Raw genomic sequence first — 14,964 nt, 5'->3', positions numbered from 1 at the left:
ACTCATCGATGTAAAAGACGTATTGCTGTGTTTTTTTTTCCAAGTCTTTTGACATGTGTCATAGACTTGAATTGCGATCCTGCCACCTCGTTTCCTGCAGAACAGGCCCGGGTTCGCTGCGCCATGGCATGCCAGCGTGTTCACATCTTCACGACTTGCATGCTCAAACAAACAACCACACTATGCGTTGTGATGTACCTTTTATGCCATTGCTATTACCATCTACATCTACATCAAACATCTCTCCCACCCCTTCCCTACTATCCCCACAGCCCATATACCCCTCTCTCATTCCTACCTCATTTCCATCCACTCAACCCCGCCCACGGATCATTCCCACCTTGCTGCTGCCCCTGTCTCTGCTGCGCATACCCGCCCGGCCCATTCGGATACCCGCCCTGCGAGAAATGGTTATAATCACCCTGCTGCTGTGGCGGCGGTCCCGGTGGGGGCGGGGGCGGCACATAACCCTGCGGGAGATTCGACTGCTGGCCGCCCCACTGTTGCTGCGGCGGCTGACCCCAGGGCTGATGCTGTTGCTGCTGAGCGGGTGGGGGCGAGAAGAATTGCTGATGTGCGGGGGGCGAGACGGGGTTGTATTGGTTGTGTTGGGCGGGGTTGTATTGTGATGCCTGAGAATGTGGTTGGGAATAGGATTGGTAGGATTCGCGGCGCGGGGGTGGGGGTTGTTGGTAGTTGTTTGAAGGGGTGCCGCCGTAGGATTGTTGGGGAGACATGTAGGGTTGTTGTTGGCTTGCGGCGGTGGTCATGGGGTAGCGGGGCGTTACTGGTGGTGATGTGGCGGGATTGTAGCCTGGGTGTGAGCCGGAGCTGGAGGAGGGTAGGTGGTAGCCTGTTGTCGATGACAGAGGAGGTGGGACGCTCTTCTTCCTTCCTCCACCCGCTGATACTGGCGAGCCAGAATTTGACGGATCCATTGACATGCGGTCCATGAGTTCCTTGAGGCGCTGCTGTTCTTGGTCGGCGCCTTGCGTTGATTTATTCTGCTCAATGCGAGAGAGAAGTTGACCGCCTTCGCCTCGCCTGTTTTGAACGAACGTCTCCACGTTCTTTTGCAAACTCGACACAGTTTCCTTCATCTCGGAGTAGAAGTTCTGAGCTCGCATTAACCCAGCTTCGAGGTCGTTATAACTTTGATACACTCTCCGGTATTTCGTCATGACGGTATTTCTTTGCCTCGAGAAAGCCTCATACTTGCTCTGCTCCGATCGTACACGCTTGTCCTTGAGCAGATCTGAGTACGTCCGGGTAAGCTCCTTGAGCAGTGATGCCTGCTTGTGGTTGGCTTGCAGGATGCGATTCTGATGAGGACGGAACTTTTCCAGCTCCGCCTTGAACAGTTGCGATTCTTGGTTTGCGATGGCTTTCTTGTTGAGAATGAGAACGTTGGAGATGTCGTCGGAGTGAACCTGGCAGAGTTAGCGCATGTCAAGTCTCAATTTTATTTGTATACACACCTTCTCTTTGAGGTCCTTCAGTATCTGCGTTCTCTCCTTCTTGACAAGATTCAACTTGCGCAGCAAATCTTCCACGGCGCCAATCTGGTCAGCAACAGTCGGGCCATCGTCGATATCGTCGTCGATGAGATTTCCTTCCGCCGGCCTAGGACTCTTGCCTTTCGACGCGCCAGCCTTCACCATTGCCCTCGAGTACAGTACATCAGCCTCATCTGTCTCGCCGGCTGAGCGCATCTCATCAAAATCGGCCTCGCATTGCCGAAAGGTGCTGTAAAGCTGAGCATCACTCGTGCTGGCTTCTTCTATCGCTCCCCGGTAATTCCTAATATCGCTCCGGAGGGTCGCAGTCAGTCGCGAGCTGGGCTGTTGCGTCCATTCTGCTCCATATTTGGAACGCATCTTCTCGCACACGCTCTCTTCCATGTCGAGCTGTTTCATGCTCGCATCCAGCATTGTTGAGATGGTGGCCTTGTCATTATTCAGTTGGTCGAATGCTGCGCCGAAAGGTTGATGTCCCGCTAGATCCTCGCACCATTTGCGGAAGTCGTTGTCGACCATCATGTCTTGATCCATGCCGCCTCTGAGTACGTTCAGACTATCCGGGAGCTTCAGGTAGTCTAGACTTGCTGCCATCTCGTCGTTTGCGACCTCGACTCTTTCGCTCTCGGCTCGTATCAGTTTCGCCTTCTCTTCGTCGTACAGACTGGCTGATTCGGTCACAGCTAGTGGAACGATTTTCTGGAAAATATCCGGCCCAATGATTCGTTGTATGTCCTGCCCTTGGTACAGTTCGCTGACGGGTATCGCTTTCGCGGCCGGCATCTTCGCGATGGGTGTCAGAGACGCTTCGTTTGGAATGCCCTGGTGGTAGATGTAGTCGTTGTCCTTGGACAGCTCCGCCAGCTTCTCCTGCACATTCGAGACGTGCTTCTTCGCCATCTCCGCCAGTATCGATCCTGTGTCTGATGCCAGATTCGAGTTCGCCGGTGCGGAGGAGGGAAAGCTGTTCGCTGCTCGACTCGCGTCTTTGGCGCTCTGTTCGGCGACTTGTAGCCTGCAAATCGCCACGCCGTGAGCATTCGCGTCGTCATCTGCAAGCGCTTGGTAGTATTGCGCCACTGAAGTCATGTAGTGTGATTTGATCTGTGTTTTGTGAGCTCGACTTCCACATCGAGTCTGTTGTGGTACCCACCTGGCAGACCAGAAGCCAGACCTTCTCAAAGATGGCGTTTTGGACATTTTCCTGCGCACCCTCGACAGCTTGCGAGTACAGAACCGCGGCCTGACTTGCCAGCTTTGCCAACAGTCCGACTTTCTTGCCGTCTGCAATCTGCTTCTCCAGGAAGACTTCTTGCGCCTGTGCCAGCATGATCGCTATGAGCGTCTTGACAGTCTCGCGACTCAGGTCGGTCGAAGGCGCATGCAGGAAGTTTTCGTTGATGTATGTGAACATGCCAGCGGAGGCCTGGAACGAGTGGTACGACGTCTTGAGGCCGACATCTTCGTGGCGGTTTTGGTGGGCGGCGTGGCAGGAGAGGACGGCGGAGATGTTGAAGATGATGGAGGCTTTCTCGTATGCGAGCGAGTACTGCGAGGTGGGTTTGTGTGTAAAGGCATCGAACCTGGCTGTATGTTAGCGTACCCTATCCTCCAAATGTCCAATGTTTGCCTCTCATGCTTCCAGTCTTTCAACGTATCACCCCGCACGCTCTGTACGTACCATGTAAAGCTGATCTTGATGTGGTTCTCATCCACCGGGAATCTCAGGTCGAGCAGTTCCAGCTGTCCATAGTATCGGTAGAGCAGATCCCGTCCAGCAGCGCTGTCCTTGCCCGCGCCTCGCATGTCCTGCCGCAGCCTGTTCAGGGTCGCGCATTCCTCCGAGTAGCGCTCTGGGTCGTCGCCATAAGTGGCGCGTATGTAGCCCTTTAGCGGAGCTATCCAGTCAATCTCACTGGTCTGCTTCAGCGGCACCGAAATCATGGGTGTCTGGGTCGTCATGGCGGGGCGATTATGTACGGGTGGTGGTGGAGTACGGGACTATATGCAGCGGATTCTCAGTCTCGACGTGGTGTGTGCTGGCCGTTCCCAGGGTCAGCAGCGCGCAGGCGACAGCGCGGGGGCTATGTGCGCACTCGGGGCCGGTCCTTGCGACAATCCACGCGAAGACGAAGCAGCCAATCTCTCAATTCACTCCAGGTGAAGACTGCGGGTGCGATTCCCACACGGGGCGGTATGGCGGTCACGGTGTCTGCCGTCGCGTCGCCAACATGGATGGATATGTACAAGCGGGATGACGTTGCAGCGCTGCGTTGTCGTGGCGCCTCACCAATCTATCAGCAATTCGGGAAGCCGCATGAGACGCAGATCGATCCAGGCACTCGTCGATGTGTTGCGGCGCAGCGGAGATGATTCAGGCTGTGGGTGGGAATAGAGACGCCTGGAGGCTCCCAAGACATGTTGTAGCACGCGGAGGTCAGGCGGGGCAACGGCGCTGCACTGCAGATGCAAGGCACATCTCATGCATAATCCACGCCCAAGCCGCCCCAAAGACACCAATCCCGCCACTGGCGTCTATACCGCTACTGCTCTGTGACTCTTGCCCCCATCACATTATCACGAATCGTCCAGGAAGCCTCGTGGGTCATCTCCGCCGTGCGGCCGGCATGTAGCCAATCGACTGCACCAAACACCGCGGGTTGGCCTTTTCTAAGCGCTCAGTATATTGGTGTCGGACTAGCTCCCCGACGACGTATCGATAGCACTCCCTCTTCACGTCACGAACTTGTGTCAAGTACGCGCCGTGTGAGCGGTGAAGAGAAAGAGATAATGTAGAAGACTCAGAAGTGGACATTCCGCCATGCGAGTGGAAGGAATCAGGGGTCGATTGTAGCCGTGCCCATCTAATAGACTAGGGCCTTGACAGTACATATCCTCAATTTCACTACCTCTCTGCAATGGTCCTTGTCATGTTGAAAGAGCCAGTCCCAAGTCAAGCACCCACGAATTAAGAATTCGACAGACTCTGCAGTCTGTTCCTCTTTGGCTTGTGCTCTTCAGGACTCTGGTCAAACATACCCACCTGCCACCCTCTCGCTCCCCGCTTGACTTCCACGTCTCCACGTCTCTCCGCTGCCGCTCTCGCTCGTCTCCTTTTCCTCTGCTCCTTCTTGCCCAGCTCATACACCCCGCCAACAAATTCGTCGCTCCCCTCACTTCCATTACTGCCACTCATGCGTCTGCGTCTGCCATGCCAGTAGCAGACGCCGATGCTGTATCCCTGATAATTCTTGTGGAGAGGACAAAGCGGACTTCCTGGCAAGTGTTCTGGCACGATCCACTCAAATTTCTTGCGCTCGTCGATCTTACGCAACGCCGCAGCTGTCAATTGCGTCTGCTCGACTATGCAGCGCCGAAACCACGTCTCTTCTGTATTTGCCGGCCGTGGGAGACGTGGTATGCCGGCATTCATGTAACCACCGGGCCTCACAACGAGTCCTGGTGTCCCATAATCATTGGCGTCACACGTGAAGCTTCGTGGTGCGTATTCTGGCACAGGCCCCTCTGGCCCTTCCTCCGTCGAATCTGACGGCTGTATAGACGGCGACTTAAACGACATGAGCAGGGCATCAGAATCCCAGTATCCTCCCGGGCTGGGTCTAGCTTTCGGTCGCCGATCGATATCGGTACCGTGGTCGAAGAAGAAGTCGGCAAGTTTGCCTTTGATATCGCCATTGGCGTCCAATGTGGGTGGAGTAGGGATGTGGTGCATACCGGGCGGGGTGAATGCGGATGGCATGGCGATATGAGAGGGAGGTTTGATCTTGGTCACTTCAGGCTCTGGTGGTGGTGGAGATTGTTTGCCAATCCACCAGAGGCGATTGGCATGAGGGGATTGTCGATGTTTGGAATCTTGATCCTGGTCGGTTTGCTCTGCTAGGCGGTTGGAGCGTCTGAAAGGGTTGACAGAGAACTTGCGGTCCCTGGTCGGTTCTGCAATGGGACTTGAGTGACTGCCATCACTAGAGCGAGTGGCCGATCGTGCCCAACGCCAGCGTTTCGATCGAGCTTCCTTTGTCACCTGACTAAGCTGCTCCAACTCTACTGCCGTTTGATTCTTCTGCTCTTGATATTCTCTCTCGTCGTTTGGTGCCCAGCTCCCATCTGGGGTGTGGGCAAGTGCATCAGAACTATGCTCACCTCGGCTGTCTCGACTCCTGTTGAATCGTGGACGGGTGACGTAGCAGCGGTCGCGGACTTTTACTGATGGGCGTTCAAATGTCGGAGAGTGAGACGAAGAGATGGGGTCGTTGTCAGGGAGCAGGCCAGAGCCAGGCGTGCCCTCTTCAACAGTCGCTTGGCCAACATAGTCCTCTTCGAAAATGGGCGCGGTATTTTGAGAGGCAGCCTGTGTCCATTGCAATGGCTCGTCCCTTATCCATGGGGTTTTTGGGCTTCGCGGCCTTGCGGGCGTGATGCTACTGGACTTTGTAAGAGGCGAACGGCTTCGTGGTGGTAGGTCTGGTGGTTCAATGGGCAACGATAGGTCAAAATTAACGTTTCTTCGGTCTCTAAGGCTGCTTTTCATCGAGGATTTCTTGGAAAGGTGTGTCGGTTTCTGAGTCTTGGAACTTTCAGCATTCGTCTGCCCATGCGAGGGCTTCATGAAACCACCCTGATCAACGGTTGAAGACAAGACAAAGGATGGCCTGCGTTTCTTCCTCCCATCACCATTAAATCCCATGGAGCTTGCGCTTTCACGACGTTCTCGACACTCTTCACTGGAGCTAGCCGGAGGAAAGAGTCCTTTAGCGAAAACAGCCACCGATAACTTGCGGGTGCTACGACGCGTCACTGACTCTGGCCGAGTAGAAGGAATACCTACGTTCCTGACGCTGCTCATGGTATCGCCAGTGTTGGCGCGGGAAACACGGTCGTTATGTGCGGCATCAGCGTCCTCATTCTGTGGTGGGCGCATCAACTCCTCCAGTGATGGTGGCGTCTTTTCGCGGACCTGTGCAGGTAATAAAGGATTGCGACTATGTCGACGTGGGTCGCTGAGATCATCAGATGCCGGCTTCAAGCCCCACGTATAACCGTCCCTTCGGATCTCATGATGGCTTGAGCGTGAAGCTGGACCGTTCTTGATTTGACCGATATGTTCGACCTGTAATTGATCGGCGTGATCTATAAGTGAGGTGGAGTGTCTGGCAAGTACTGGTCTGGGTGTCGGGTGGTGAAGGCTGTCATCTTTCGGGATGTTTGAGGACGTGCTTGTGCTGGAGAGTTGGTAGGCGTTCTCGCTTCGTGGGGCGCGTGGAGTATTTAGCATCGGTCGGTGGATTGACTGGGTTTATGGTAAGGTCCGAGATCTGCTCGCTCTCACTCGAAAAAGCGCCAAGGGCTGCGACGGATGGGTGCTGTATGGTGCTGAGATAGAGATGCGCGTAGGTGGTAGGTGGAGTTCACGATCGTGGCATAGGAAGCTTAGGGATAGCGTAATGAGTAAAGCGTAAGAAGTCGATGCAATTGAGATGTTTGAGATCCTATCCATCTAAATCAGGAAGTCATGATCCAAACAGGAAGGGTACCGCTACCGTTGCTACACGCAACTTCCAACCGGCGCTTGATGCTCCGAACGCCTTCCCTATGCGACCCTAATCCGAGAGCCCGTGTCCAAACCATGTATATTGGGTATCCTACTCATGCTTCATGATACATCATAACAAATCTGCCATCTATCCAGAGCCACTCGTGGCTGCCACAACTGAGGTGCCATCGACAAACCGCGTACGGAAAATGCGGTTGGCGTTCTGGAACATGCCGTCTTTCAGACTGACAACGATGAATTGCGAGCCCTTGAATCTAGTCTTGAAAAGTCGACCAATGTTCTGCGTATGAGAAAGGTCGAGAGCGGCGTCAACTTCATCTAGGATGTACATGGGAGCAGGCTTGAACTGCAGCAATGCCATGATGAGGGAAAGGGCAATCAATGATCTGTTATATGTTAGTTGGTGACAAACATAAGCAGAATCAATATGCGTACCGTTGACCACCACTCAATTCCGTCAAAGACTGCTTCCAGACCTTACCCAGCATGACCTTGACCTCTAGTCCGTCAGAGATGGTCTTGCCCTCGGGTGGGTCAAGTTTTGCAAAGCTGCCCGGGAGAAGTTCGTTGAAGATCGAACCAAAGTCTCGGTTGACTATTGTCCAGGTTTTGTGCAGAGCTTCCTTCTTGTACTCATCAAGCTTAACAATGGTCTCCTCGATCTTTGACTTGTCCTTGATGACCGTTGACATGTTCTTCTTCAGGTTGGCTTCCTTCTTCTCCACGCTGTCGATCATGGCCATGACCTTGGGATTGATCTTGTTTTTCTTTTGCTGGAATCGTTCTTCCAGGGCTTTGCGCTTGGTTTTGCAGTCCGCCATGTTCACACCATTGTAGTCGTACACTGAGCCAGCCCTCCCGAAGAGCTCCGAGTCGCTGGCAATGAAATCATACTCCTTTTCGAGTGCCTTGACGTGACTGGCTGCACCCTCTTGCTCCTTGTGGAACCTTTCGATTTCGTGGCCGAGCTTCTGTTGCTCCAACCCTCCCTCGGTGATGGAGGTGTTCTTGGATCGAATGGTGTCATCCAGCGACCGAAGCTCCTCATCGAAACCCGTCAACTTGGCTTGTTCGTCGCTCAGCCGTGCTTGCGCTATATCGTGAGCATCCGTGACTCGTGCCTTCTCAGCCAAGAGCTCGTCTAGCTCTTCTTGTTGTGACCTCAACGTAGTTTCGACTTCCTCGAGTTGCTCTTGGGCGGCCGCAAGATCGCTGCCGCACTGTTCAGACTCCACCATAGCCTCCCGCATCTCAGCCTGAAGGGGTTTGACCGAGGCGCTGTTCTTGCTTAGTGCCTTTTTCAGCTTCTCGAGTGACGATTGCAACTCCGCTAACTTGCTGCCTTTATTATTATTGAACTCGCTCATGTCACGCTCTATGCGTTTGACATCCTTGTTGGCCTCATCCTGTCGTATTTTGGCTGTCTTGACATCTTCCTTGAGTTGTACGATGTTCTGCCTCATCTCCTCGATGGCTTGTATGATCTGCGTAGCATCTGTTAGCATGGTCAGATTTAAAGAATCACAAGTAGCGTACCGAAGATGATGAGTTGCCGCTGATCTGCTCTTCAGTCAACCTGATTTCGTGAGTCTTCAGGTCAAGTTCTTGCTTCGTTTTACGCGCAGCATCCAACTTCTTCTTTTCCTTGGCCATTGTAGCTTGCAGGGAGTTCAGCTGCGTCTCCTGATGCCTCAGTTCAGTGGTGATTTCGTTCAGCTTCTGAAGCGTTATGAGTACGCCACTAGATTGGGGAGCACTGCCACCAGAAAGAACACCGGCAGGATCGTAGGTGTCGCCTTGGAGAGTAACACTCTTCATTCGGACCGCCGGATCAAAGGTAACGCGCTTAGCGGTCTCTGCGTCTTCGCAGACCAATGTGGATCCAAAGACATATTCCATAGCTGCAGTGACTTCGTCGTCGTAGCCGACCAAGGACAGGGCCAGGTCAACCTTTCCAGGTGCAATCTTCTGTGCAGCACCGACCTTTGCCGCGGATGCTTTGAACGCAGCAATCTTGTTCAGTGGAATAATGGTGACCCGCTTCTTCAGCCGTCCGTTCTCTAAGAGCTGCTTGCCAGTTGCAGCGGAATCTACGACAACATTGTACAGTCGCCCTCCCGCGCAAATCTCTAGTGCAGTACCAGCTCGTGTGTGGTTCTTGTCCAGCGTGAAAAGCTGTGCCACCAACCCCTTCACGCTAGATCGATCAAAGTTTGGCGAAGGGTCGCTGTAACTGAAGTCGATGTTGGCCACCCTTCGGCGCAGCTCATCTGCTTGCTGCTTCAATTCCCGTATCCTAGCTTGGAAATGGGACTCTTGTTGGTACATGTCCGACTCTTGGCCTTCATCGAAACCGAGCTTGGTCAAATCAGACTGTAGCTTCTTTGCTTGTAATTTCAGTGCTTCGAGGTCATTGATCAACCCTGAGTTCTGCTCCTTGGCCTTCTTCGCTTTGGGCTCATCTTCCTTGACCTGTTTCTCGAGATGTGAAATCTTCAGCTTTGCTTGCTCTTGTTCCGTGGCAGCAGCGCTTGCTCGATTCCTAGCTTCTTGTAGCTGTCCCTGGTAACCGCTTTCCTGGCCTTCTTTGGATGCGACACCAGTCTGCAGGGTTTGCAGCAACTCTTCCTTCTTCTCGACTTCCTCTGTCTGTTTTGCCAACTCGGCATGGGCAGTCTGGTACTTCTCTTGCAGCTTCTCATGGGCCTTCTTTTTCTCTTGCAGTTGCTTTTCGAGGTCCTGGACGGTCTTCTCGATTCCCTGGCGACGCTCCTTCTCCTCAGCCAGGCTGGTGTTTTTCAAATCCAGTTGGGTGTCCAAGCGAACGGCCTCGTGAGAGTGCGCCCTGACCTCTTCCTCCAGGGCTTGAAACTTGCCTCCTTTGCGTAGTTCCCTCTCGCGCGTGGCCTTGACCTTCTTGATGTCTTCCTGCAGGAACTCGATCTCTTTCTTCATGCGGACCGCCGCTTCGTCCAGATCTATAGCTCTTTGCTTCTTCGCTTCCAAGTCGTCTGCCGACTGTTGCAGCCTCTCCTTGTACCGGATGTAGTCGTGTGCAATGACTAGCTTTGTAAGGCGTTCGAGCTCGCTTTGCGTTTGCTGGAATTCGAGGAAGGCGCGCTTTTCCTGTCGCAACTTTTCCAGCTTCGGGTCAATCTCGTCCCTCAGGAGCTCAGCGATCTCTTGCACCTTCATCTCCTTCTTCGCCATCGTCTTGTAAGCCTTGTCTCGCCTGTCCTCAAACATGCGTGTCCCAGCAGCCTCCTCCAGCATGGCAAGGATCTCTTTCGCCTTCATATTCAGCACCTGCATAACTTTGCCCTGCGCAATCATGAAGTTGGGGTTGTTGATGTTGAGCTGCACTGATTGGAAGAGGTTCTGTATGCTCTGTTGCTGTGCTCGGTGCCCGTTGATGAGGTATTTGCTCGCTCCTCCCAGCACGATCTGCCGTGTGACTGAAATCTGCGCATGCTCTTCGAAGCCGACGGGACTTTTTGACTTGTCGCGGTTGTCAAATACGATCGTAACGCTCGCCTTGGTGACTCCAGCTTGTCCGCGCTTGTAGATGAGATCCTGTATAGCTCGTCAGCCCCCGCACGGTGTGGATACCCGAATCACTTACTTGTAGGTTCTGCGCTCGCACCACGCTCAAATTGTTGATACCCAGGACGAAGCATATTGAGTCGAGAATATTTGACTTTCCTGATCCGTTGAGGCCTGTGATAGAATTGAAGCTCTCATCCCTGCCTACGTTAGAAGAAGTCGTTTCACAGAGGAAAGGTAAACATACCAGCCGGAGATGACTGTACGGACAGCATACGACTTGTAGCCCTGTAGCCCTGTTAGACACGGTCGCACGGTTCCAAATTGGTACTCACGTCAATAACGAGTTCTATAATCCTCATGGTGGCGGCATGTGCTGTTGTTGTTAGTTGCTCCGCGCTTCTGTTTGTTGTTTCGCAGGGTTCAAGGCGCCCGCTCGGCTAACTACGTTCAGGAAGTCGCGCTAGTGGTCAAACCACGTGCAGACGTGCTACCCGTGGACGCGCACCGCGTCACACGTGTCTTAGAGTGAGGAATCAATTCAATTTACTTTTGTAGTCACAGCGGGTTCACGGAGTATCGGCTTCCTTGAACAAATCAAATCGCATTGAACGACTTGCACTCTGCAAACGCAGCCCATAGGGGAATGCAACACCCCGCCATATCCGCATAAGATGGCACACTTTAGTTTCATCGTCTTATTATCATTTCCTTATTTTCATTGGCCGCACCATACGTGTTCTCAAGCATGTGACGAGAGCTTTCAGCGTTTGTAAGGAGCTAGGCTCGACCTTCAGAGCGCCTTCAAGATATGTACTTGGGCACAGATCCTGGCCCTGCTGAACATGATGTCGCACTCTTCAAACAGGACAGAAAACAAGCTCACAACTTCAAGGCTACGATGGCTTGCAGTGGTTGTTTTTCAGATACGTCTACGGCGTTGTGTGACGTCAAGTTTGTCATGATCATGTCGCCCAGCGTGTTTTGTTGAGAAGACATGCAGCCATCAGATGCCGCTATAATCGACCCGTCCTAGTTCACACACTACGGGAATCCGCATACCTCCAGGTACTTTTACTATAGTGTAGCTCGCATCAAAGGGATTGAAATGGCCCAGGCTTACGTATTGGGGAAATGTGTTGTCTGAACCTAGAAGGTTTCCACAGAGTGAGCACGATTTCTTGCGCCATCTGAGGCAGCAGTTCAAGAAACAGCGCTGGACGTCTTCTTTTCAGTCTTGGATGGGGCAGCTTTGGAAAAGATTAGGGGCTTGACCGTTGAACCTGATCTACCACGAAGCTCGGAAGCGGCAGGTAGTACTCCGAGGTACCATGTGCGAGGGGCTGCCAACCTTCAGAACGGCTCGATGTACTTGGAATTCCGCTGATTGCACCGCTTACAAGGGATTCCTCGGGGCACTGCCGATCTGTGTAAGCTAATGCAATACCATGGAGTTCGTGCTCAGCCTGTCAGAACAGGATGGGCGGCTGCGATCTCAGTTTACGTTGCGATCGGTGCTGTGAATCTCCCGTGGTCCGGTCATATAGCACCGCGGATCGCAAACACGAGAGCAAAGTCGACATGTTCTACTTGATGAGGCTAGCAATGAGTGCTTGATGACACTCTGCTCTTCGTTCTTAATGAGAACTTGTTCGAAATGCTCACCAGTCCAACACGCCATCGAGGGGCAGTCTGGACGTTCCGAAGAACACGTGGATGTGCATCCATTATGCGGGACATGGCCACCATGCACAGTCGTAACAGCGTTGACTGGATGCAAGCTGCAAGATCGTAGAATTTGTGATACCATGTTCCCGGCTCCGCGATGCAGGCTGATGCTCGAGGCGTTGCTTGGAGGTGTCTTCGTGAACGAATGGCCGTCGGAAAGCTACCCAATCCGGCCGGCAGGGCTTTCAGTTCGTGCTAGTACGGCCAATTGAGTGTATATCCCCTCAGACACGGTCACGATGGCAGAGTGGCCCATCCTTTTGAACAAAAATGGTGTTCGCGACATATCAAACGACGCAGAGATGGGGCAGCGAGCGATGAGCAGCCGCGGCACAGGAAGAACAACCGGCCTTCGGTAGCAATTACTTGGGCTTCTAGCCTGCGTGCCTAAACTCGTTTGGCCCATTTCTCATTTCACGCGCCGCCCACATGGTACACCAAGTCCCCTGTGGCAGCGAGTCTTCCTTACTGCGCTTTTGCAGACCCTGCAGGAGTCTGGCCTCCCCGCAATAATAAATCTGATCTGCCCACGCCGGATCACTCTCCGCCAGCACATTCACGTTCGTGTATTCAGCCTGCAGCTGTCACTTAAACTCCCAATTGCCGCCAATCACCATCACCACTTTCCGGCTCATCTCCATCCCTCCGCCTCTCGCTCCGAAAGATGCCTGCTTCTTAGACAACACTGCATCTGTTCTGCTTGTAGCTATACGGCCCGCAGTGCCACGATCTAGCCTTTTTCTGCACTGCACGAGACCCACCCGGGCACTTCTTGGGCCTCATCTCGTCGGCTCGACGCCCAGCAGTGCTCCACGTACCCGCTCGTGACCAGACAGCACATTCAACTCCACATACCACGCCTGCAAATCGCCTCTGATGGCGCGACGGCGGTAATTGCAGCTACCTCAGCCTCGATACGCTACTGTATGGCCTGTCACTACAAACGCGTTCCCAAGCGCCGGAAGGTCTCGTACAATACAGTTCTGACCAGCTTTTTTAAGAAGGACAGAAATCCCCTTAGCGTCAAGTGACCTTACCAACGAACGCCTCACCCTCAAGTACCCTTTACTCCGCTGTCAAAACCGCCATCGCTCGGCAGCACCCATCTTCGACATTCTTCTGACCGGACGGCCTGTTGCCTTGTGCTGCATACAACGCATTCCACGGTTCCGCATAATACCTCGAACATCCCACCAGCTGCAAACTTCCGACCAACCTACCGATCAGCACGTGCCACTTCTCTGAATCGCTTCCGGCCATACGCAAAGCTGTCTTGAATGTACGCAGCGGCATTTGTGCAGCAAAGTTCTATCGCTAAAGCTCCGCAGCATTCAAATCGACAATTACTTCATTTGTCGTTATTGCCTTGACGTTCGGAGAAGAATCGGACAAGACCGGCGACACATCCTACTCGCGGCCAAATGATCCAAGTTTGTTACCCTACGCCTCCACTCAAGACCGTGCACCCACGACGTCTCGTGCTGCTTGCACCGGTCATACAAAAAATGGATCCTCCCTCCTCGGACCCTCCCTCAAACCCACCCTCGGCGCCAAATCCTGCAGGTGACGCGGGTGTGCTCCCGGAATTTTCCAGCCTGTGTCTTCAAGATGCACCATCACCACCGGCAGAGGACGACAATATGGACGTTGTCAATATGTCAAGAGAGACGGCCATGAAACTCATTGTACGTTCCGTAGTCGCAATAGCAAACTCTGCCGGTGACGTACCGGCAACACCACCGCTTTCTCGACCCCAAACACCTTCTGGGAAAGAGAATTTTGCGGCTCTCAAGGGTCATCGGCGCACAGCATCAAGGCCGGCGACGCCTATCCCTGCCGATAGACAGAAGCACCAGCCCACCCAGCTGGATCCTCCAGAAGCGAGCCATGACGAACCGACCATCACTCACGATGTGGGCGCAGGAGCTCAGCCAGAATCTGTCCAGCGGCTCAATATGGCGCGAAAGTTCTTCTCGAAAACGGTACCAAAAGTCGGCGTGGAAGAGTACATAAACCGCATTCAAAAGTTCTGTCCGCTCTCAACCGCTGTGTGGCTAGCAGCAGGATCTTACATTCTACGTCTATGCGTCGTTGATAGGAGTGTCCCGCTCACATACCGCACGATGCACCGCCTAATACTAGCGTGCGCTCTGGTAGCTATGAAGGCACTGGAAGACCACCGATGGCCCCAAAAGCGCTTCGCAGCTGTCGGCGGCGTAGACGAGGCTGCACTCAGTCGACTGGAGCTCTGCGTGGAATTCCTACTTTCGTTCGACGTCCAAATTTTCACGCCAGAGAAGTTGAGGGATCTGACATTACAATTACAAAGAGCAGGACAGGCAGCGACGATGACGACTAGGCTACCGTCGTCGTTTAACTTGAGCATGTCAAATCCGAAGATGCGACATGTTCAGGTCTGAGGTCCTGTTGAAGGGGTCTGTGTCTCTTTTGCTTTTCTTTGGTTGTACTAGGATATCCCACTCAGCATGCAATGGCGTTTTGGCAGCAGGCCTCGAATCTAGCTTGAGGGGCACGTGTACATGGGACCCAAGTTGGTCTGGGTATTGGAATTGACCGTCCTCGATTGAGGCCAAGAGTCTGAGC

General features: G+C 53.4%; 4 protein-coding genes across 4 annotated transcripts; 1 reads left to right on the top strand and 3 right to left on the bottom strand.

The window, feature by feature from the left end:
* Positions 1 to 299: 299 nt before the first annotated feature.
* On the bottom strand, positions 300 to 3,479 carry SNOG_12654 (hypothetical protein; the record flags this gene model as incomplete). The annotated part of the gene is made up of 4 exons (XM_001802823.1): positions 300 to 1,430; positions 1,479 to 2,621; positions 2,671 to 3,100; positions 3,121 to 3,479. The coding sequence occupies 4 exons, from the start codon at positions 3,477 to 3,479 to the stop codon at positions 300 to 302; spliced, it is 3,063 nt and encodes a 1,020-aa protein (XP_001802875.1).
* A 1,006-nt stretch (positions 3,480 to 4,485) lies between these two features.
* SNOG_12653 (hypothetical protein) lies at positions 4,486 to 6,810 on the bottom strand (the record flags this gene model as incomplete). The annotated part of the gene is made up of 1 exon (XM_001802822.1): positions 4,486 to 6,810. The coding sequence occupies one exon, from the start codon at positions 6,808 to 6,810 to the stop codon at positions 4,486 to 4,488; it is 2,325 nt and encodes a 774-aa protein (XP_001802874.1).
* A 170-nt stretch (positions 6,811 to 6,980) lies between these two features.
* SNOG_12652 (hypothetical protein) lies at positions 6,981 to 10,994 on the bottom strand (the record flags this gene model as incomplete). The annotated part of the gene is made up of 6 exons (XM_001802821.1): positions 6,981 to 7,475; positions 7,525 to 8,573; positions 8,626 to 10,662; positions 10,712 to 10,832; positions 10,880 to 10,920; positions 10,968 to 10,994. The coding sequence occupies 6 exons, from the start codon at positions 10,992 to 10,994 to the stop codon at positions 7,217 to 7,219; spliced, it is 3,534 nt and encodes a 1,177-aa protein (XP_001802873.1). The 3' UTR covers positions 6,981 to 7,216.
* A 2,871-nt stretch (positions 10,995 to 13,865) lies between these two features.
* Positions 13,866 to 14,780, top strand: SNOG_12651 (hypothetical protein; the record flags this gene model as incomplete). The annotated part of the gene is made up of 1 exon (XM_001802820.1): positions 13,866 to 14,780. One exon carries the CDS (start codon positions 13,866 to 13,868, stop codon positions 14,778 to 14,780), a length of 915 nt encoding a protein of 304 aa, XP_001802872.1.
* Between the last annotated feature and the right edge of the window lie 184 nt (positions 14,781 to 14,964).

The sequence above is a fragment of the Parastagonospora nodorum genome, assembly GCF_000146915.1.
Source record: "Parastagonospora nodorum SN15 chromosome Unknown scaffold_23, whole genome shotgun sequence".
In the NCBI taxonomy this organism is placed as follows: domain Eukaryota; kingdom Fungi; phylum Ascomycota; class Dothideomycetes; order Pleosporales; family Phaeosphaeriaceae; genus Parastagonospora; species Parastagonospora nodorum.
The sequence above is the reverse complement of the archived record's forward strand: the minus strand, read 5'-3'. Positions and strand labels throughout refer to the sequence as shown.